The sequence below is a fragment of the Malus domestica genome, chromosome 07, assembly GCF_042453785.1.
Source record: "Malus domestica chromosome 07, GDT2T_hap1".
Taxonomy (NCBI): domain Eukaryota; kingdom Viridiplantae; phylum Streptophyta; class Magnoliopsida; order Rosales; family Rosaceae; genus Malus; species Malus domestica.
This window is the reverse complement of record NC_091667.1, coordinates 1,533,497-1,556,525: the sequence shown is the minus strand read 5'-3', so window position 1 is coordinate 1,556,525 and position 23,029 is coordinate 1,533,497. Positions and strand designations below refer to the sequence as shown.

The 23,029-nt window shown below is 38.7% G+C and overlaps 3 protein-coding genes and 1 pseudogene across 5 annotated transcripts in view; 1 reads left to right on the top strand and 3 right to left on the bottom strand.

Annotated features, from left to right (window-relative positions):
- The window catches only part of LOC108173665 (protein HIGH CHLOROPHYLL FLUORESCENCE PHENOTYPE 173, chloroplastic), a 62,968-nt gene extending 40,365 nt beyond the window's left edge, over positions 1–22,603 (top strand). The window contains exon 9 of one of the 2 annotated variants that reach the window (XM_070825145.1): positions 22,343–22,603. In XM_070825145.1, coding sequence (XP_070681246.1) covers positions 22,343–22,359 — 17 coding nt within the window. In that variant the 3' untranslated portion in view covers positions 22,360–22,603. Of the gene's footprint in view, positions 1–7,068; positions 7,318–22,342 lie in introns of those variants that run through there. The other variant, XM_070825149.1, reaches the window with a different exon arrangement.
- Positions 9,243–13,067, bottom strand: LOC114825734 (disease resistance protein RGA2-like; annotated as a pseudogene).
- LOC103409929 (uncharacterized) lies at positions 17,126–19,583 on the bottom strand. The gene is made up of 8 exons (XM_070825151.1): positions 19,447–19,583; positions 19,155–19,301; positions 18,953–19,013; positions 18,755–18,849; positions 18,605–18,638; positions 18,349–18,403; positions 18,210–18,252; positions 17,126–17,440 (listed from the first exon to the last, which is right to left on the bottom strand). The coding sequence occupies exons 2-8, from the start codon at positions 19,239–19,241 to the stop codon at positions 17,369–17,371; spliced, it is 447 nt and encodes a 148-aa protein (XP_070681252.1). The 5' UTR covers positions 19,242–19,301; positions 19,447–19,583; the 3' UTR covers positions 17,126–17,368.
- On the bottom strand, positions 20,890–22,682 carry LOC103420452 (peptidyl-prolyl cis-trans isomerase FKBP42-like). 2 transcript variants are annotated; one of them, XM_029105037.2, is made up of 4 exons: positions 22,407–22,682; positions 21,945–22,131; positions 21,556–21,645; positions 20,890–21,317 (listed from the first exon to the last, which is right to left on the bottom strand). In XM_029105037.2, the coding sequence occupies exons 1-4, from the start codon at positions 22,458–22,460 to the stop codon at positions 21,094–21,096; spliced, it is 555 nt and encodes a 184-aa protein (XP_028960870.1). In that variant the 5' UTR covers positions 22,461–22,682; the 3' UTR covers positions 20,890–21,093. The 2 variants fall into 2 exon arrangements, with proteins under 2 accessions (XP_028960870.1, XP_070681251.1); XM_070825150.1 differs by having other exon boundaries at positions 20,890–21,218.
- Between the last annotated feature and the right edge of the window lie 347 nt (positions 22,683–23,029).

Here is a 23,029-nt window from a genome sequence, read left to right as displayed (position 1 = left end):
TGTTTTCTCTGCGTTAACTCTGCTTTTACTTGGTTAAATGGTGGGTGTTATCATTTTCAATCTTCTTTCATATGTCTTGCCATTGACTGGGGATATGGATGGTCCTGCTACCCTGTACACCGCAGTACAGGGCTGTAACAAGATTATCTATTGTGCTACTGCACGCTCTACTATCAAGGAAGACCTCTGCAGGGTTGATCAAAGAGGGGTCTACAATCTTACTATAGCATTTCAGGTGTGATCCTTATCGCCATATCCTTGAAATACTCCTTTTTGATATTTAGTAATCTGTTTCGGTTTTGATGTCTTTTAAGTTAATGGGTTGGTTCAATGTTGGATTTGAATTTTACCCTTCGAGAGTTGGATATCTATAAACTATCTAGAGCAAGGGAAAAGAAGACAAGGGACCTAAACCAAGTGAGGTGCATCAAGGATGAGGATGGAAAGGTTCTTACTACAGAGAACGCGGTTAAAGACAGATGGAGAGGTTATTTTCATAATCTTTTCAATGAAGGACATGAAATGAGTGCTTCTTTAGGGGAGTTGAGTAACTCAGAAGAGTGTATAAACTACTCTTTTTATCGTCGAATCCGGAAGGAAGAAGTGGTTGTAGCTTTGAAGAAGATGAAGCATAAAAAAGCAATAGGCCCAGACGATATACCAATCGAAGTGTGGAAACTTTTGGGAGAGACAGGTATAACATGGCTCACTGACCTTTTCAATAAGATTTTGAAAACGAAGAAGATGCCAAATGAGTGGCGAACGAGCACTTTGGTGCCTATCTACAAGAATAAGGGCGACGTACAAAATTGCATGAACTATAGGGGTATTAAGCTAATGAGTCATACAATGAAGCTCTGGGAGAGAGTCATTGAGCATAGATTGAGGCAAGAGACACGGGTTTCGGACAATCAATTCGGGTTCATGCCAGGGCGCTCAAACATGGAGGCAATCTATCTCTTACGAAGATTGATGGAAAGATATAGAGATGGGAAAAAGGATTTACACATGGTCTTTATAGATTTGGAAAAAGCGTATGATAGGGTCCCAAGAGACATTCTTTGGAGGATTTTAGAGAAGAAAGGAGTACGAGTAGCATATATCTAAGCTATAAAGGATATGTATGAAGGAGCAAAGACTGCCGTAAGAACTCATGAAGGACAAACCGAAAGCTTTCCCATAACTGTAGGATTACATCAAGGCTCATCCTTAAGTCCTTACCTTTTTGCGTTGGTAATGGATGAGTTAACAGGATATATTCAAGATGATATTCCTTGGTGTATGCTTTTCGCAGACGATATAGTGTTGATAGATGAAACTCAGGAAGGGGTAAATGCAAAGCTTAACCTTTGGAGAGAAGTGTTGGAATCTAAAGGTCTTTGCCTAAGCCGATCAAAGACAGAATATATGGAGTGCAAGTTCAGTGCAAATAGAGGCCAAAACGAGTTAGGGGTGAGGATCGGAGATCAAGAAATACCAAAGAGCGACCGTTTTCGTTACCTAGGATCTATCTTGCAAAAGAACGGAGAATTAGATGGAGATCTCAACCATAGAATACAAGTTGGATGGATGAAGTGGAAGAGTGCATCCGGTGTGTTGTGTGACCGCCGTATGCCACTGAAGCTCATGGGAAAATTTTATAGGACGGCAATAAGGCCGGCGATGCTGTATGGCACAGAATGTTGGGCGGTGAAACATCAACACGTACACAAAATGGGTGTAGCGGAGATGAGGATGCTTCGTTGGATGTGTGGGCACACGAGAAAGGATAAGATTAGGAATGAGGATATCCGGGGTAAAGTAGGAGTAGCCGAAATTGAAGGAAAGATGAGAGAAAATCGGTTACGGTGGTTTGGACATGTGCAAAGAAGGCCTACTGACGCTCCGATTAGAAGATGTGACTATGGGACAGAGGTTCAGGGCCGAAGGGGTAGAGGAAGACCTAGGAAAACTTTGGAAGAGACTCTAAGAAAAGACTTAGAGTACTTGGATCTAACGAAGGACATGACACAGGATCGAGCACAATGGCGTTCTAAGATTTATATAGCCGATCCCACTCAGTGACTTGGATTTTCCAAGTCTCCAACCGAGAAGTTTTCTTCACTCGGGAAATTAAGGGAACACTACCCCAACCTACATGCTCCACTCAGAAAGCTTCAACATACAAGCTTCAACAAAAGAAAATTCAAAGAACTTAGCGAAGAAGGCTTTGGTGTATTTAACACAATACGTTGAAATGAAGGAAAGCTTATTTATTGATATCCCCGATAAGCTACAAATATATACATATACATGAGTCAAAATAAACACACAAGAGGGAGCCTTCACAAAGGTTGCTTAGGAGAAGTCTCAGCAGTCCGTAGAGCCCCAGAAAGAGAAGGCACCGGAGGGGGATCATTTGGAGCCTCAGTACTGGACAGAACCCTAGAAGGAGGAGGCATCAGAGGTTGATCATTTGGAGCTTCATTACGCGGTACAGCCCCAGAAGACGAAGGCAATAAATGCCTTTGGAACAAACCCACAAATCTCTGATGATCAAGTAAAACCTGACCATCAGTTTCCTTCATCTGGTCAAGCTTTCTCTTCATGTTTGTAGCATAGTCATGTGCGAGCCGGTGCAACTGTTTATTCTCATGCTTGAGCCCTCTAATCTCCTGTTTGAGACTCATCACTTCAGCCGCCAATGATTCAACTTGGCGGGTTCGAGCAAATAGACGTTGGGCCATATTAGACACAGAACCTGCACACTGAACACTGAGAGCCAGCGAATCCTTAACAGCTAACTCATCAGACCGTTTGGAAAGTAGTCTGTTATCTTTGGGAGTGAGAAGGTTCCTGGCCACCACCGCAGCGGTCATATCATTCTTCATCACGGAATCCCCAACGGTAAGAGGACCAGTAGGGGAGACGAAGGATGGGCGCCATATGTTGTCTGGAGAAGGCGGGGCTGCCTCTTCAACAAGGTTCAAGTCAAAACGACGGTCGGAGGGGCCAGACATTTTCAAAGGTGTTGAAGAGAGAAGAGGTCGGACAAATCAAAATCTTAGAAGTGCAAGAATGAAGCTTCTACTGGTGGAGATTCAAGTGTGCTTTGGAATTTAATGCCAGCCCCTATAAAAATCTGCACTCGACAGAGCTTCAGAAATCGAAGAGGCGCATGCTCAGAAATCGAAGAGGCGTTTGCTTTCTCAAAAGCTGGGCTGCTTAGAGATCACAAGGGTTGATCTCAGAAATCGAAGAGGCGTTTGCTTTCTCAAAAGTTGGGCTGCTCAAAGACCACGAAGGCCGATCTCAGAAATCGAAGAGGCGCTCGCTTTCTCAAAAGCTGGGCTCCCCAGAGACCACGAGGGCCGATCTCAGAAATCGAAGAGGCACCTACTTTTCTAGCCTTGTCAGCACCTGTCACACGCACACTCAGCTTTGCGGAAATTATGGGCATTCTGTCGAAGACTTCTGGGGAAGTAGAAAACACATGAATCTTACTGTTCAATCACCCACTTCCCACACGCAACAATAGCTCATGGGTACCACAGATAACTTTGCCAAAGTTCTCTGCCAAAGTTGAGCACGTGAAGCTTGCAGCTCCCACTACATCGCTCTGACCAAGAAGGGTAAAAGAATAGCAAAGAAACAGCACTAACAAAGTTTAGACCCATAAATTTTGAAGGTCTAGCTACCATATTATTACCCACAAGGGTAAAGGAACAGTACCACTGCTGGATAATTGGAAAGTCCCTGTGTGTCAACCTCTGTGCTTCGTGGCAAGGTAGACTAGCAAACATGCCCAACCTTTACTCACATTTGAGAAAACACTCCCAATAAGATTGCTTGCTCCAAAATCGAAGAGGCACCGTCCTCCGAATCTCGAGAGCCAGACTCCCAACATGACTACTTTCTTAAAAATCGAAGAGAGGGTAAAGGAACAGTACCATTGCTGGATAATTGGAAAGTCCCTGTGTGGCAACCTCTGTGCTTCGTGGCAAGGTAGACTAGCAAACATGCCCAACCTTTACTCACATTCGAGAAAACACTCCCAACAAGATTGCTTGCTCCAAAATCGAAGAGGCACCGCCCTCCGAATCTCGAGAGCCAGACTCCCAACATGATTACTTTATCAAAAATCGAAGAGACACTGCTCCCCGAATCTCGAGAGCCAGACCCACAGCATGATTGCTTTCTCAAAAATCGATGAGGCATTGTTCTCCGAATCAATCGAAGAGGCGCTCGCTTTCTCAAAAGTTGGGCTGCTCAGAGACCACGAGGGCCGATCTCAGAAATCGAAGAGGCACCTACTTTTCTAGCCTTGTCAGCACCTGTCACACGAACACTCAGCTTTGCAGAAATTATGGGCATTCTGTCGAAGACTTCTGGTGAAGTAGAAAGCACATGAATCTTACTGTTCAATCATCCACTTCCCACACGCAACAATAGCTCATGGGTACCACAGATGACTTTGCCAAAGTTCTCTGCCAAAGTTGAGCACGTGAAGCTTGCAGCTCCCACTACATCGCTCTGACCAAGAAAGGTAAAAGAATAGCAAAGAAACAGCACTAACAAAGTTTGGACACATAAATTTTGAAGGTCTAGCTACCATATTATTACCCACAAGGGTAAAGGAACAGTACCACTGCTGGATATCGAAGAGGCACCGTCCTCTGAATCTCGAGAGCCAGACTCCCAACATGACTACTTTCTCAAAATCGAAGAGAGGGTAAAGGAACAGTACCATTGCTGGATAATTGGAAAGTCCCTGTGTGTCAACCTTTGTGCTTCGTGGCAAGGTAGACTAGCAAACATGCCCAACCTTTACTCACATTCGAGACAACACTCCCAACAAGATTGCTTGCTCCAAAATCGAAGAGGCACCGCCCTCCGAATCTCGAGAGCCAGACTCCCAACATGATTACTTCCTCAAAAATCGAAGAGACACTGCTCTCCGAATCTCGAGAGCCAGACCCCCAGCATGATTGCTTTCTCAAAAATCGAAGAGGCATCGTTCTCCGAATCTCGAGAGCCATATACCACAGACCACTTTTTCAAAGTGCTCTGACAGAGTTAAAACATGTGAAACTGGCAGCTCCCACTACGGTGCTATGACCAAGCAGGGTAAAGGAATAGCATTACTACTTGTTGTTAGGGAGACTCCTATATATGTCGACCTCCATCCCAACGGACAGGCAGACCTGCAAAAATGTTCAACCCTTCATCATATCTGAGAGGGCACTCCCAACGAAGCCTTTCGAAATATTCAGCTTTCTTTCCCCCCGATAATACCTCTGCAAACAAGCTATACTAGAGCAAGAATATCTCATATCATCAGGGTTAAAAGCAAGAGTATCCCATATCATGCTTTTTCCCTGTCTTTTCTTTTGGCCTTGTTTTTACCTGCAAGACAAGGAGAAAGAGAGCAATCAGTCAGCACTTGGAATCAAGATTCCAGCCAGGAACTGACTGCCTGAAACCCCTTACCTGATTACTTACCTGGCATTGCTCTCGAGTACTCATCTTCAACATCTTATGTTTCCAGGGAAGATTCTGCATCTACTTGAGGAACAGATAGGGCAAGTGCGAAGGATACAAGGAAGCATGTGGAGACAAGCGTAACAGCACACATGCCGATACATCCATTACTTTGTCAAAAGCAAAAGTATCCCATATCAGCAGGGTGGAACGTACTCTAGATTTGATGGACTTGTTTTGACCCTCAAATTCTTCAGTCGACCTTATACTCTGGAGGAAACCAGAAAACCCTCCAGCTCAGTTCAAGAATAAGCCTGTGGAAAGTTACTTCTTCAAAAGCAAAAGTATCTCATATCATCTCTTCTCATTTTTCTTCTCTTTATCCTTCATGCTGCTGCAAGATGGGGAGAAGGTGAACAATCAGTCGGAGCTCTGATTGCTTACCTTGTCTGTCACCTCTTTCAGCAGACCCCCTAGCTCGGCGACTTGGGGGACTCCTACTACATGGTTTGTATCGCGCTTGACCAAGCCTGAAACTACAAGTAAGCTTCAAGTGAAATTGATACATTACCTTGTGCATCTCCACCAATTAAAGATACCACCCCTGGATGGAGGAAGAGTACTTCCAGAGAAGATGCTACCTATGAGACAGATAAGGCAAGTCAAGACGACACCACACTCCGATACTTAGAAGTTTCGTGATTACGAGATCATTCTCCCACAATATTTCCTAATGTCATTTGTACTAAATCATTCACTTGTACTCACTAAAGGAGAGCTTGAACCTATGTACTTGTGTAAACCCTTCACAATTAATGAGAACTCTTCTATTCCGTGGACGTAGCCAATCTGGGTGAACCACGTACATCTTGTGTTTGCTTTCCTATCTCTATCCATTTATATACTTATCCACACTAATGAAAAAAAGGAGCAATCTAGCGAAGATCACAAAAAGCGACCGTTTTCGCTACCTAGGATCTATCTTGCAAGAGAACGGAGAATTAGATGGAGATCTCAACCATAGAATACGAGCTGGATGGATGAAGTGTAAGAGTGCATCCGGCGTGTTGTGTGACCGTCGTAGGCCACTGAAGCTCAAGGGAAAATTTTATAGGACGGCAATAAGGCCAGCGATGTTGTATGGCACAGAATGTTGGGCGGTGAAGCATCAACACGTACACAAAATGGGTGTAGCGGAGATGAGGATGCTTCGTGGGATGTGTGGGCACACGAGAAAGGATAAGATTGGGAATGAGGATATCCGAGGTAAAGTCGGAGTAGACGAAATTGTAGGAAAGATGAGAGAAAATCGGCTCCGGTGATTTGGACATGTGCAAAGAAGGCCGACTGACGCTCCGGTTCGAAGATGTGACTACGGGACAGAGGTTCAGGGCCGAAGGGGTAGAGGAAGACCTAGGAAAACTTTGGAAGAGACTCTAAGAAAAGACTTAGAGTACTTGGATCTAACGGAGGACATGACACAAAACCGAGCGCAATTGCGTTCTAGGATTCATATAGCCGACCCCACTTAGTGGGAAAAGGCTTTGTTGTTGTTGTTGTTGTTGTTGAGAGTTGCATATGTGAAGCTTTTGACTGTTTGCATTGCAGGACTATAACAACAAAATGGTGCAATTACGAGCAGGAAAGAGTTGCAAGAGCAAACTTACAATTGTAAAGTTCAAGACTCCGGAGTCAGTGGATGGATGGGAAGTTCGTCAGGGGACTTACTTTCAGGATGTGGTTGCTTCTATGTATGATGGAGGAATGGATGCCGAGTTCGAATTCACTTTCACCAGAGATGCTGTTTTCTCCACTAAGAGAAGGACTGAAGTGGGGTTTTGAGGTTCTAAATGGAAACCAACTATTATTCCTTTGACTCTATTTTTTGCTGCATTGTGGGACATGTTTTCACCAGAGGAGCGTATGTTGAACTGTAAAAAAGGCTTTCACTTCCTTTGGGTTGGACCCTCGACTGGTATGCCATATTTGCATTCTCAAATGGAGCTACTAAGCTAAAAGCAGCTTCCCAAAATGGAATTCATGGTATTTTTCTTAGTATTAATTACAAGATTTGGGTAAATAATATTCTTGGTATCCTTCTTATTATTAATTACTTAGAATTTGAACACAAAATGAACTCATTTGAGTACAGATAGTATTTCTATGTTTTCCCTCTTTGTTTTAGAGATTATCAACTGTTCTTAAGCTGTTTTCATAGTGATTAGAATGAATCAAGTGATCGCGAGATAGGCTAATCAAAAGAGCACAAATATGAAGGAAAACAGGTTCTGCTTTCTTAAGGTATCAATTTTTGAAGTTTGGAGGCTTATGTCAATCTATGACAATTGTTCGAATCATTGTATCTAAGTATGCATTATACATTCAATTAAGCCAATGACGCATGTGTGCCAACGAATTTCAAAGAGTTCGGCTTGGTTTTCTCTCTTTGGTCTTTAATATGAAAGTGTGAGGCACTTGTTCGTTGACTAATTGAGTTCCTTCTCCAAGTTTTTAGTAGACATTGGGTCGCTGTAATTTGCTTTTATGGGCACATCTGTGACTAAAGAAAATATAAGCTGTCAAGTTCCCAAAATGCCCAAGGAGATCAAGTTTAACAAGTCATGAACTGTGATCAATCCAAATGCAGTGAAATTAGGGATTTTACACTTAAAAAGTCAGTTAGCTTTAGACCATAGGATTAGCATTTTGCACATGTGAGTATCATTAACCTGCTCACTTTATTTTTCCGGATAAGAAACAAACTGTCATTGAAGGGAGAAGAAAGTGTACAAAAACTAAGGTTCTGTAAGCTTACACTCATATGCCTAATATTTTATTTTCATCTTTTCTTGGCAGGTATTTACAATAATAGATGCTAACAGTTTTCTTTAACACTAGGGCCTTTAACTTAAGGGGTCGCTTGACATCCGTATCATCTTTTGATTTTGCAGAGGTTGTAATAATTTTCCTTTGACTGATATGTTGATAAGTTTGTTTTCGTAGATACCAAAGACTACATGGAAGATCTCTGTGTGAATATCAAGGTCCGTACTTTTCCTTTTTAGTTGGCAATACGAGCATCTTCAACTTTTTAAAAATAAACGTATAACATATTATAAGTATGAACTGGTGTGGGTTAATAAGGAACTTAGATATGCGGGATAGAAGATGGAAATGAAAACTAAAGAAATCAAAGTATTCTGATTACATATAAGTACAATTTTTGAAGAAAACTTAAGAAACAAATAGATTTTGATTGCAAATTAAGAAAACTTAAGAGACCAGTTCAATTGGGTAGCTGAAAAAATGGAAAGAAAAGAAAAATATTAGTAAACATTCGGTACGTTAGAAGAATTTGTTTTTACTTATGGAGACCATTTGATTGCTAAGGAAATCGAGGAAAAGAAAACAAAGAAACTAAGAGTTGTCTGAGTTGTTTCTAGAGAGAGGACTTGGAAAAAACAACACATATTTTTGTAATGGTTCTCATGAATTTCCTTTTGACTAAACAAAACATAATCAGTTTGTTTGCTTTACTGAGAATGTAGCGTTTATTGTGATTAATTTCGGGTTTTGAAGGAGATATTTGTGTCCCGAGCCGTATCTAGAGTAGATTTTGGAGTTCCTTTGGTCTTAGAATATTTGGTTACTCCAGTGCATTGACAATTAATAGATGTAATTCTTTTTACCATTGTTGTGTATAATTATGCTGACTTATATGTTATAACGTGACAAAAGTTGTTTCGCTTCCAAAGCATCAACGTATATTAAAAAGAAATATATAAAGAGGGCTGGAACCCAGTCGAAGCTGGGGGGCTAGGCTCTCACGCCCATATTATATTACTTGAAGAAAAAACATACAACGGGAGGGACATAGTACCTAAACCCCGAGGATCAAAAACAAAATCATATACAACCACTCCAAGTAGTTAACATGGTCATCACATATTGAATCCAAAAGGTTGATGCTCCTCCATTCACTGAATCCAAAATCTCTGGTTCATATGGTTTGTCATTTGAAAAGAAAATAAAAATTACGGTGATGATGAATGAAGAATAAAATTAAGAAATGAGATTGGCATTTGAATATTTCATAGTTTATATTGAATTAGGCTAGTGTGAATTGAAACAAGTTAGAAAACGCACCTTAATCCCAAATAGTAATGTGTGGGATGTGAGCAATCTTAGGCCAGTCCTCACCTGTTTCTTTGCCGCATCTTTCCCATAACTTGGGGCAACCAGAAATTTGCAATGTATTTAAACAGGGGAGTCCACGAATCCATTCTGGCAGTGAAGCCAAATCCTCAATTTCCTCAAGTGACAGATGTGTTAATTTGGAGAGAGGAGGGGAAGAAGAAGAGGCAGAAACATCAACACCAACATCATGTGTAATATCAGATGCTCCTCTAAAAAACAAGGAATCAACAACCTTCCAGCTGCTCTTACAGACTTGTATTCTCTCCACATTTGGACAAAGAGGGATGGAAGTTAGATTAGGAGTGTGCGCCCTCCACCATCCCTTCAGAACAGGGCAACCTACTAGGCAGAGTGTCTCCAGGGAGGGAAAGAATGAGATCCTCATCATCTCATCACTCATACTATTACTGCTCTCTTTCTCTGATATGTACTCCAACTTCTCCAAATATCCAAGTTGAAGTTTCTTAAGGGAAGGCAAATGATCCAAGGGTGGAAGATGTTGGCATCTCTTACAATTCCAGAATGCGAGATTAACAATATTAATGAGAGAAGAAAACCAACTCGCAAACCTCACACCACCATAATACCACACGGACAACTGCTTTAGATTAGAATGGGGTTGCAATACTTCCATTGACTTTATAATATCCACCTCATCAACTGCCTTTACATCTTCTCCAAATTTCCACCACAATTCCAACGAATGGAGATGCTGTTTGTCCTTGAGAGGTGTACCAACATTTGATTCTGACACCACATCTTTCTCGTGCCTCAAATTATCAAAAATAACCAAGTCTCCCCTTAATTCGTTAAGGGTGGCCAGCTCAGCAAGACCAGCACTACCGCCCCTCCCCAAACAATTGCTTTCACTCAAAACAAATCTATTCAATGTACGAACACCTTTCAATTCACCAATTCCACGTGGCATTCCACTCAACCCAATACAATCTTCCAAGATGAGATGCCTTAAGTTGATCATTTTTTTAATGTCTCTAGGCAATTCCACAAGACTAAGACACTGACTGAGATCTAGTGTTTCCAAATTCGAAAGTCCAACTATCCAATCTGGAAGTCTCTCCATCATGAGATTCCCACTAAGATCAAGATATCTCAAATGTTTCATTTTTTTAAAACAATTAGGCAATCTTATAATATATATTGTATTGAGACTCAACATCCGTAATGACTTAAAATTTGAAACAATTGTGGTACAAAATGAATCACATAATGACTCATCGTAATCTTTCAAAACCTCTTGGCAAAGAAAAAGATAAGTTCGTATCTTGCATGCTTTTACCAAGGAAGTTGGCACTTCCCATTTCAACAAATCAATATCAAAATTGAAAGATACGTGACGAAGCTTTTCATGAAAGTTCTTTCGGTTCAGATCAACTACGACGCTCCTGACACCCGACACTAAGATTGCAAGTTCATTCATGAGATCGTGCATTTTACAACTTTCTATTATACCAAACTCATTTGTTTTTTCTTCTTGAAAAAACGATCTGCACAACAATTCCCTATAATATTCAAACGCAACATCCTCCAAACACTCGATTTCGTCGGATGACTTAACGAACCCTTGGGCCACCCAAAGTCTAATCAATCTTGGTACAGAGATATCATAATCAGGTGGGAACAAGCTACAATAAGCAAAACAATGCTTCAAATGTGATGGGAGCACATCATAACTTAGTTTAAGTGTTGGTAAAATATCATCTTCTTTTTGACTTATTTTTGAAAGTTTCCTTTCTTTGAAATTAAGCCATTCTATTTCATGATGTTTGGTGCGCAACATCCCACCTATCGTCCTTAGAGCGAGTGGAACTCCCTGACATTTTCTTACAACCTCCATCCCAACTGCCTTAATTGTTGAATTCTCTGGTTCTTCTCCATCTTTAAAAGCCATTTTCTTAAATAAAGACTAGCTTTGCTCTTCATTCAAACCCCTTAAGGCGTACTGTTTAGTTGTGTGTGATGTCATCGCAACGATTTCAGTACGTGTGGTTATTAATATTCTACTACCTTCTCCACCACCCCTTAACAAGTCCATCAAGCTAAGCCACTTATGTGGATCCTCATTCCACACATCATCCAACACAAGTAGGTATTTCTTCCCATTTACTTTTTTTCTAAGATCATTTTGCAGCTGATCCATATCAAGCTGGTCCACCTTATCACGCTCCTTTTTATCAAGCTTGTCAGCTTTTAGGATTTTCTTTGCCAATATATCCAACTCAAATATATTAGAGACACATATCCATATTTTCAACTCAAAATGCTTTTGAATCACCTCATCATTGAATATGAGTTGGGCAAGGGCACTTTTCCCCAATCCTCCAATTCCAACTATGGAAACGGTTGAAACATTCTCAGTTGAGATGGGATCCAACAAAAGTTGGATAAGTGCCTTTTTATCTTCATCTCTCCCTATAATATTTTCCTTAGGGACAAATGAGTGAGTAACCCTCTCTCTCAATATTAATCTTGTATCTTCACGATTATTGTTTAAGTCCTTGGGTCTACGGGATTCAATCTCACTAAGCCTCTTGTTGATATCTTTTATCTTATGACTCATCTTTAACCCAAAAACAAGTTGATTTGAGCTAGAAAAGAAAAGACGCACCTGTAAGAGTTTGAGTAGACACAATCATTTTTTCGATAGAACTGTGTTAATAAGTTAATAGAGTTTTGTAACGGTAAGTTATACGAAACATTCAAAACAATAATGTAGAAGATTTATTGCAGTTAAATATAAGTTATTGAGAGACCTATTGTGCTCCTAATAGGTTAATATCGATAAGCTTACGTGACTACGAAAATGTTCTACAAGGTGCAACCTCTCGAATCATCTTGTTAATATATTTTATTTAATGATTCATCTTTCGTCAGAAAGCAAATTCATTTGAGCTAAAGAAAAAAGAGGCATACCTTCTTTGACAGCTTAGTATTGCCATGCATCACTAGTCTCCGCTGAACTTCAGTATTAAACTCATCCAGCACATCATCGGCTTCATAAACTGCATCTTCTACGCTTTCGAGCCATAGTTTGACTTCACTGTTGTTGGCTTGCTTTTGCTCAGCGTCTAGAAGAACAGCTTGGAATCCGACAACTGTCTCCTTGAGCTTGTTGAGCTCATCTTGGACACCCCAAATCGACCCAATCTCTTGGAAAGCACGGTTGCCAAGCCTTACAATGATCCGTTCTACAATATTAAAGAGAACTCCTTCTGCCATTTCTTGTATTCAGAACAAGCAAAAACCCAAGTGAAGTAAATTAAAATATAAAGTTGTAACTAAGAAATTGATTTTGCGTAATGAAAGATGGCTCCTCCTGCTAGTCTTTACATGCCCATCTCTCATCCAACCACTCACACATCATTCAATGTATAAAATAAAAACAAAGACCTAAGAATGGTCAATATGTTACAGCTGGCCTTAATAATTGAAAGTTGATTTTTAATGCCAGCCGGGTCCTTCACAAATAGCTAGTGCTCTGCTTGTGTTGTGTCGTTTTTCATTTGATTTCCAATACATGTTCTCTCTTCCACACCCCTTGGGCCCGCTATTATAACCGGTCATCATTTGTACACCCACCGCTCTACCTTTCTACACCCAGCACTTCCAAATAGAAGCAATCAGTCTAATTTTATTTGTATCTTCAGTGCGAATTTATACACCCAGCACTGCACGTTTCTGACACCTTCTTTCAGCTGAGAAAATTAGATTTCCTTTAATTTCTAGTTTCAAAAATTGAGGGTTGAGGAAAAAAACAAATAATAATAAAAAAAGGTCGTACCTAGTGCACAAGGCTCCCGCTTTACGCAGGGTCTGGGAGAGGTGAATGTCGGCTAGCCTTACCCCCATTTATGGAGAGGCTGCTCCCAAGTCTCGAACCCGAGACCTACCGCTCATGGGCGAAGGCACTTGCCATCGCACCAAGTGCGACTATTTTGTTAAATGTCTTCATCTCATAAGATGTAAGATGAAAGGTTAAGATTGATTTGATGTAAGTTTGAATATTGTTAAAACTATGTAACCGTTAGAAGATTATCAGTGAAGCAACATTATACACTAAGGTCTCGTTTGACAAACCGTATAACCAACCAGATAGGATAAATAGTATGAACCCAAGTGTTTAGTGTAATTTTACACTAAATAGTACCCGAATTAATTAAACTGGACCCACATCCTTATATGGTGCACCTACTAAATTATCCAACCCAAAACCTTTGTATTATAAGGGATGGTTAGGTATTGCTGTGTTTTGAAAAAAAAAACTGTTTTTACGGTGCTGTGAGAATAAGTAGCTGTGAAATAAAGCAGTAGAATGTTTGGTAAACTTTTTTGTAAAAGTGTTTTTGGAAAAGAAAAAAAACGGTATTATAATGTTTGGTAAACTTTTATGTAAAACAGCTGTGACTGTGTGAAATGACAAAAAATTGTATAATACTAGATGTGTCATTAATTTAATTTTCTTAACAAATAAAGGTGAATTACTAAATATACTTTATTTTAAAAATAATTTTTTATAAACTTTATCTTAAACATATAATCCACCGTTTAACAAGAAATCATAATTCAACATTCAACATATAATTCAACATTTATGCTGCTTCACGTTTGCAGCTTTTTTTCCATCCAAAATTGTGAAAATAAGCTATTTTTAAGTGTTTACCAAATACCTTTTTGAGCTCAACTTTTTTTGTATATCCACTTTTCATAAAAGCACATAAGTACCAAACCGGTACTTAATTAGTAGGAAAATCACATTGTGTTCTCCCGTTCTCTCATGTTGCGTCCCTTTCTCTCGCATCGTGCACAAGACTAATTCCCATTGCCGTCGTTCAGCTGTCATCTTCGTCAAGATTTCTTCTTCTTCTTTATGTTCCACTTTAAATTTTTGGTGAAGTTACAATTCCTTTCAAAATTAAGGTTTTGAACCCTAGAATTTAAATTCTGTGAAATTAATTTGGGTTGGAATATGAAGCTTCTTGGCTCAATTTATGTGGTTGCGACCATCCACCACGATGTAAATTCAATTAATCGATTTTCTTGAGAGGATCTGAAACCCGACGACCTGCAAGTCGCCTTTTTGCTGGAATCTGGAGCGGAATCTCACAATTTGCGCTTTATTCCGCACCTTCATGGTGCCTCGATTTGCCACGAATCCACACCCATAACTTTTCTGGGTTGTGTGCAGAATATTGAAAATGGATCATCTCCGGATGTCTTCCTCCTAATCCACTAAATCAATCAATTCGGGCATTTAAAATTTGATATAACGGCTAAAAACAGGAGACCCTATTAAAAATTATAATTTTAGCCGTTGTATCAAATTTCAAAAGTCCAGATTAATGAATTTAATGGATTAAGAGGCAATGATCCGGAGAATATCCCTTTTCCAGAAGATCAATGACAACGGATTGTTTGCAGAAGATTAACCACAAAGAAAGGGAAGTGCCCCTTTTTGGATTATTCTATCGATTTTTTTTCTTCCTTTCTTTTCATTTTATTTACAATTTTTGACATTATCTTTCATAAAATATAATGCATAACTGGGTTTTTAATTAGATTCTACATCAAACATCCGATTAATTTAATCAATATTATTTAATGTACAAATTATCTTATTCGAGTGACATAGTTAATACAGTTCTAGTTACCAATAGGACCTAAAAGTAAAGTGGACGATGAGATATCATAATGTCCATTTATGTTGATGATATAATGCTAATAGACTAAAAAAGTTATAAATTGGGGTTAATTTGGAATGAGGAAATAAAAACAAAGACCCAATAATGGTCAATATGTTACAGCTGGCCTTAATAATTGAAAGTTGATTTTTAATGCTAGCTAGGTCCTTCACAAATTATAGGTTCCTGACCTTCTCTTTTCCTCTACTTTTGTGCCCTAGTAGCTAGTGCTATACTAAAGCTTGTGTTGTGTCTTTCATTTGATTTCCAACACATGTTCTCTCTCCCACCACTCCCTGGGCCCACGCGCTATTATAACCGAGATGAGATCTTCTGAACCCAAATACTCCTGTGACCTCTCTGTGTCTTCCTTAATTGGCTGATGATTTGATTTATTATTTATTATTTTAATTATTATCAAGTTAACATTAATTATGTTTAATTCAAAAAGCAAAGGCACAAAGAGGCCACAGGAATATTTGGGCAAATACCCCTGTGGCCTCTATGCGTCTTCCTTAATTGGCTAATGATTTGATTTATCATTATAACCCGTCATCATTTGTACACCCACCGCTGGACGTCTCCACACCCAGCATAAATGTCTATTAATATAATGCTAATAGACTAAAGAAAGTCATAAATTGGGGTCCATTTGTAATGATGAAATTTCAAACCTCAATCCATTATTATTATTATTAGAAAAAACGATATCATTTACATTAAGAGTGTGGAGAAGTAGATTAAGCCTCATAATAGATTATCAATAATGTAGTTCAAATTTGTTTTTGGCGATAATTGAGCCTAAAAACTATCACTTACAAGTCTAGAAGAAAATAACAAGATTGTAATATTAAATGGCTCATCAATCCAATATTTTTATGATTTCATATAATATGACATGCTTAGTTATATAGAATAGGAACTAGAATCTTTCTGATTCTTGAGTTTCATGCCTTTACTGAAAAATGTCCACATAAACAAAAGAAACAAGAAGTACTTCAAAGAAACAAATTGACTCGTTTTACACACTAACATATTATGGTGGTGACAAAAAATTCACAACTGAAAACTCAGTAAACAAAGCGAAAACCCAAGTGAAGTGAAGGAGGCATTGGCATCCCTTGACCCCAATAAGTTTGTAAATTTATCCTTTTGAAAAATTTTCCGACCCTTATAACTGCATAACAACAGCTGATGAAATATTGAGCATTGGAATTTTATATATCAATAGCAACAGATGAAATTATAGAAAATCCATAATTTTTCATTAGTTAATTCCAAGGGCATTGAACATAATTTTCCATTGTGCGTATGTGGCACCAGACTATCTCGGACTAGACTAGTTGCAAGGACTAAGATGGACTGACTTAGACTAAACTTAGTTGGACTAGCTTAGTGAAGCATTTGGTGCAGTATTGGACTAAAAAGCAGGATAATGAAAACAGTATTGTCACCAGTTTGATGTTTGCTTAGACTAGGACTACATTATTGTTATATTTTAATTGTTTTTTTTATTAAAGATATTATTAAAATTAACAATATTGGATGAGAGTGAGACTCAATAAAAATACAAAAACCAAATTTTCTTACCAACGAAAGAAACATACATGATTCAAGAGTAGCATTGTTCCAAACATGAATATAACAAAGTGTTCTCCCAACAATTGACAGGGTTCAGGATGATTTTCTTAATTATTCACCTTGGGTTTAAAGTCGTAGATTAAAGTTAAAGGTATTGGTTTATACTTGCATTTGAGTAGAACGAAAATTGATGTCTGACAAGTTCAATTTTTTACTCAATTTTAAAATAATTACTTGAAATTGCTATTGTATGTATAAGCCAGAAAGTAGTAAATCCTTTACAAGTAACAAGGTACCAGATGTTCATTCAGCCAGAAAGATGCAGAAAACAGCTAGGACGTTAACATCTCTCCAGGAGGTTCCCATGAACAAACCAGATGTCTACGTACGACTTATCTACAGACTTGGATGAAAAATATCCAAATCTTAGAATCTCATATTCCATTCAGGGTAACCACAACTTTCCGTGCTGTAGAATAGTCACGATGCTCACACAACCATATTCCCTGAAGCAGAATCAATACAAGGAAAAAAATAAACAATATTCCATAAGCTATAACACACCAGAAATTTTGATTTATTAGAGAGCCAAACAATGATGCAATGGAAACAGAATGTGATGTTTATAAAAAAGGAAAAAACAGAGTAATTGTTAGCCGAAGAGTGTAATTCCATAGCGCCATTCATTGCCTCACTCACATGCCCCTTAGAAATTGAAAGGGTTGATGAAATCTTAAAAAAAAGCCTATGCATATCTTATCTATCATTCTGTTCTCATGAGTTCATACTCCATGCTCAGCTTACATACTCAAATACAAGAAATTTACGCCTAGTCAAGATGCTTACAGTAAGGTCTGTAAAACATTCCATCATGCACTAACGCCATTGAGCACCGGCATTCAAAACATGTGTCTTTTAACTTACATGTTCTGCCTACATAAAAGAATACTTCTAGCCTTTACTGACACTTCAACAGTAGTAGGGAAGAAGGTTCAGAATGTAAGTGTTCTCGTAAAAACTTCTTTTGCAGCTAGTAATTTCTTAAGTACTGCTATGCGGTTTACCTTCCCTTAACATGATGCATTTTTTTCTCCAGAATTTACTTTAAGTTCTATTCCTACAGAGAATAATTAGGCATCATCCAAGAAATTTATTAAGCAGAGCATAGGTGAAAATCTTTCCAAGCATAAACCCTAATTTCAAGATTGAGAGATTCAAGCCCTTTACAAGTAGAAAACTTAGAAAAGTTGAATAATGGTTTTCACTTTTACATACCTGCCAAGTTCCCATGTTGAGTTTTCCATTTGTAATTGGAACCCTGCATGAGAACAAGGAAAATGTAAATGCCAACGAGGCCGTAAATTCCTCACAGCACATGTAAACAGTATCAAACAAGCTAGTAAGGTATCCTTACGTCAGAGTGCAGCCAAACATTGATGATTTAATATGTGCTGGCATGTCATCTGGGCCTGTAAAACTCAGATAACTTAAATTCTGAGCTACCAGGCACCACAGTAGCTAGCAGTCAAATGACAGTGCATATAATGCAAACTCAAAGACGTAGCCAACCAAGTTATAGAAATTGGGTTAAAACAGAGAAAAGCAAAGTATTCTTCGAAAGAAGAGACGAAGGCCATGAATGAAACAATGAAATGGAATCGAATACTAACCTTCAAGGGTATGCTTCCATGGTGCAGAGGTCCCCTGAAAATAAATGAAGACGAGAACATCATATAATGCTTGCTAGTGCTACTGGTACATAAGATGTGAATCATGTGATCATAATACACAGGAAAGGAAACAAAACGAAAGTAAGTAACCTCAGGAACAATGGTATTGAGGAATGTCTCTGCATCGTGACGAACATCAGAGTCATAATTCTCATTGATAGTAAGAGAAGCACTTGTGTGCTGCACTGAAATATTACCCACAAATAAATATACACAGATGTTATATGTTCATTCAAAACAAGCAAAAACAAGTATTGAAAGAAAACAGTATTAGGCAGGCAAACTTACAGAAGAGGTGGGCAAGGCCACACTTGAATTCTGACAAGTCCTCCCCAATTTCCTTCACTATCTGAAATTTCAAATAGAAATTAAATTTCTAAGAGACCTAAACACATGTTTCACCGTGAATCCAACTCAATTGATTTCAAATCAAGGGTTAGGGTTTGACGGATGGATCAACTCAAGAATCAAAATTCAAAAGAGTAGGTACCTTAGGGGTGACGAGATGACAACCCCTCTTGAGGGGAGGCAGAGTTATGGTCTTCTGTGCCCACTTAGGACCACCGACGGCTGCCATTGGAAGTGAATCGACAGCGGTGCCTCTGCCTCTTCTGCTCGGACTCAGACTCGCACTGACTGAGCATTGCATTTGCATTTTCAATGACAAAGCGATAAATCTTTGAAAATTTCTCAAACAACTAAATCAAATAAAGCTCAGTAATATCACGATCTGAAAAACAAATCGGAGAAATAAATCGAAGATTCGAAGTTTACCAGGCAAGAGGCAAGAGGAGCAGATGAGGGCAAGCAGGATGCAGATGAGGGCAAGCAGGACGCAGAGATGAGGGTGAGGAGGACGAGGATGAGGGAGCAGGGCAAGCAGGGAGCGATGGCGACGACTCTCTCTCGCAGGATGACCGAGGTTCTCTCTCGCAGAAGGTCTTACGAGTCCGGCCGAATTTGGGGTTCTTGTCTAAGAACTCCTAGCGAAGTCATTAATCCGAGCGAGTCCTATCAAAAGATCAACGAAAAAAAATTAGTGTGTGAAAAATAAAATAAGGATTGTGAATAGCACACCCCAACTTATATTATGTGGTTTAGTTAGTTCGCCTTACCCAATTTTATCCAAATACGGAGCTCTCACTTCTTGATGACGAACTTAAAAATTATATCTTTGACATACGTTTGCATAATGAAATTTTTGTGTTGAAAGAAATTAGTAGTTTTGCACAAAAGTTAGTGGAGATAAAGAGGGATAGGCAGTATCCCTTAGTGTACTTGCTAATGAAATTTGTGGAGCAAAAAATAATCACAAGACGACACGTGGATTCTTGGGTAAAAGAGAACAAAAATACCCTTGAGACATACTGGGATTCCTACGCGCGAGTAATCATCCCTAAACCAAGTCAAAAGTGCCCAAAATAGGTATCAACTTAAAACCTATTTCATTCCATATATTTCTTACCTCTTTTTCCCTCTTTTAGCTAATCAATTAGCTATTTATTTTATTCTTTCCATAACTTCTAAAGCCTTCCTTCTAAAAATCATGATAAATGGCCAATTAAGAGGTTAATTGCCTATTTAATCCCTTAAATTGTCAATTAAGTGATCCTTTCAACCCCAAAAACAAGTGAAGGGCCGGCCACCTATTGTTAGAAAAGGAATTGGCCATGTTTTGTTTATCTCTTGATATTTGCCCATTTCATCCCATTAATTAGCTAATTCATTTGGTAATAATTTTATTTTGCCAAATTAATTAGTCAATTAATCATATAACTCCCAAAATCATCTTAAATCATGAACAAAACCCACAAACAAGACTATGTGGCCGGTCCTCTCTCACCCTAAGAGGCCAGCCACTCCTCTATAAAAAGCCCCACATTTCTCACCAAAACCTAGTTGCAACTCTTGCTAAAATTCTCTAGAATTGTCAAACACTTTTTCTCTCTAAATTCTAACTTTGGCATCGGATGTTCATCGGCCAAAGCCCCCCCATTTATCGTGGGCGCGTGAGGCTCTTAGCCTTGACCTAAGGTGTTAATTGTTTTGTAGGTGCAATTTTGTCCAAGATCAAAGAGGAAGAAATTTGCATCCACAAAATTAACAAAAATTTTACCGTAGCGACTGCTTCTGTTGAAAGAGCTTTTTCGATGATGAATATTGTGAATCATCCACATCGTAATAGACATGTGATGAATGATTGAATGATAGTTTGATTGTATACATTGAGAATGATGTGTTTGATTTGATTTATAATTTTGTTGTGATACAACGTTTCCAAAATATGAGAACATGTAGTGGGTAATCGTAATGAAAGTATGATCGATTTTTTGACCCCATCATCGTAAATTCTTAACTCCTCCACTGCTAACAGTTTAGATCACTAAATTTGATACTGTGTCTTCGTTCCCGGCTAAAACTATTGGCATCTACTTGGGAAGACATTTGAAAGCAAGTGACCAACTTACTTCTTTGGTTTCATCAAATCCAATAAGCTCAACTTCATATGATATATCTGCCACTGGTGGAACATTCGGAAAAGAAAAGCTCCCTTCTTTCCCAAACCCTAACTCCCAGCCTACATGTAATAGGGCACGCCCTCCCGACTTCATGCTGGACACCCCAATAGCCCAGCCAGTCATTTCTTTTTTCTCTGTTGCGGTAACAAAAATATACTACTAATAAGAAGTTCATTGCATTTAATACCACCACATAATGATTAAATGCTTATGGACCCAAATCATATCAAATGACAAGTTAACTACAGAGAATAAAAGCAATAAAGAACTCACAGAACTAATTGCAGACTGAACAAGGAACATGCCAGAATTATTCTGCATATATTTTGTATATATCAAAAGTACCAGACAACTCGGCAAGGGCTATAATACCTTTTCCTAAAATCATTTCAAGTTGTCGTTGTTCATCCCATGTGTCCTCAAACTCGTGTCTTGTGCTTTCAGTCCATGCCCTGTAGTGCACTATCACACATATGCCAATCACTCAGTGATTGAAAAAATCAGAGTAAAACTTCACTGCAAGACCTTTCTACATGTATCTTAGGCATCCCTTTTATAAAATTTAATGCACGCACAAATAATTCTCCTATACGCATACACAACTCTGTGAACATGAATGTTGTGTGTGTCTGTTTGCAAGTCACAAGCTCATTCATGTCGTACTCCCGTACTAACAAATACATACACACATAACAATTATTGGATTTTCAACTAATGTACAAAGCACAGCACTACCAAAAAGGAAACCACCGGACACTTACAGAAGCATGTTGAATACTTGGATGGTATTTGACCATGACCTTCCTTAATGATTTGCTTTGTGACTTTCTCGTGAAGGATTTCCGCCTTGGAATCAACTTTTGGGGGGTCATTAGCATCTTGAGAAGGTTCTCCATGAACTAAGGTAGCATATTCAGTTACTGTTTCATTTTCTTTCACCATCTTGACCTACAAACAAGATGAACAATAAGTTTCCGGCTTGACCTAAAGATGAATTGTTCTTGAAGAAACTAAGCAGAAAAGGGTAAGAAAACATCATCATGTATTCATTCAGTCCAACTCGATCGCTCGAAAACCCACTTATGAGGTTAATTTGGCATATATTTGAAGCTAAAAAGCTACTAAGAGTCTAAGATTTGACATATATTTGCTTTTACAGAAACCAAGTGTAGCTGAAAGATTGAATGAGTGTAAGTTAGGGCCAAAAGTATGAGTAAACATACCAAGTGGTGGACTTTGCTGCTCAGCCTGCTCCAGGTCCCAGAAACATCCTCCATTACTTCTAACTTGTATAATCCAATGAGTCTTCTCAAAATTCTGCAAATACCCAAATCAAAGGCGCAAAATTTAACGCAATTGCATTCGAATTCCAAACCAAAAATTAGGAAGGGTTTCGTTTTCCTTGGACTTTTCCCGGGAACACGGAAAATAGAAAAAGGAAAAAGCGGAAGTGACTTGTATGATGAAATACAGACAGGAAGAGAAGATTATCTGTGCCCGGCGGCACGCTCTTCCTACACTATCCTTGTGACACCTGTCTTTTTACAGATTAGCTGTTTAATTATCCTAAAACCACTTAATGTATAATTGTATATTTTTATAATTAAAATTATTTAATTATTTAATTTTTATTAAAAGAAGTTTTATAAGAAGTTATTTCGAATTGTAAATTGTTTATGCCTCTAAATAGATGGAATAAATAAATGGTGTGAGTATTAAGGAACAATTTATGATGATTGTCTATTCATTTAACACATTTCTACATAAACGGAGGCATTATATGCCTAATGGGGGCAGCTGCCCTTACTTAACTCTTTTTGCCATGAAAAATGCTCTAACTAATATG

Coding starts and splice junctions, on each gene's coding strand:
- LOC103409929 (XM_070825151.1), bottom strand. CDS start 19,241: ATGGCAGCCGTCGGTGGTCCTAAGTGGGCACAGAAGACCATAACTCTG. Junction 18,404..18,604: donor ATGGAAGCATACCCTTGAAG/GTTAGTATTCGA, acceptor TGAGTTTTACAG/GCCCAGATGACATGCCAGCA. Junction 18,253..18,348: donor ATGTTTGGCTGCACTCTGAC/GTAAGGATACCT, acceptor GTTCTCATGCAG/GGTTCCAATTACAAATGGAA.
- LOC103420452 (XM_029105037.2), bottom strand. CDS start 22,460: ATGGAGGATGTTTCTGGGACCTGGAGCAGGCTGAGCAGCAAAGTCCAC. Junction 22,132..22,406: donor GCAGCAAAGTCCACCACTTG/GTATGTTTACTC, acceptor TCTTGTTTGTAG/GTCAAGATGGTGAAAGAAAA. Junction 21,318..21,555: donor TGAAATGATTTTAGGAAAAG/GTATTATAGCCC, acceptor TTACCGCAACAG/AGAAAAAAGAAATGACTGGC.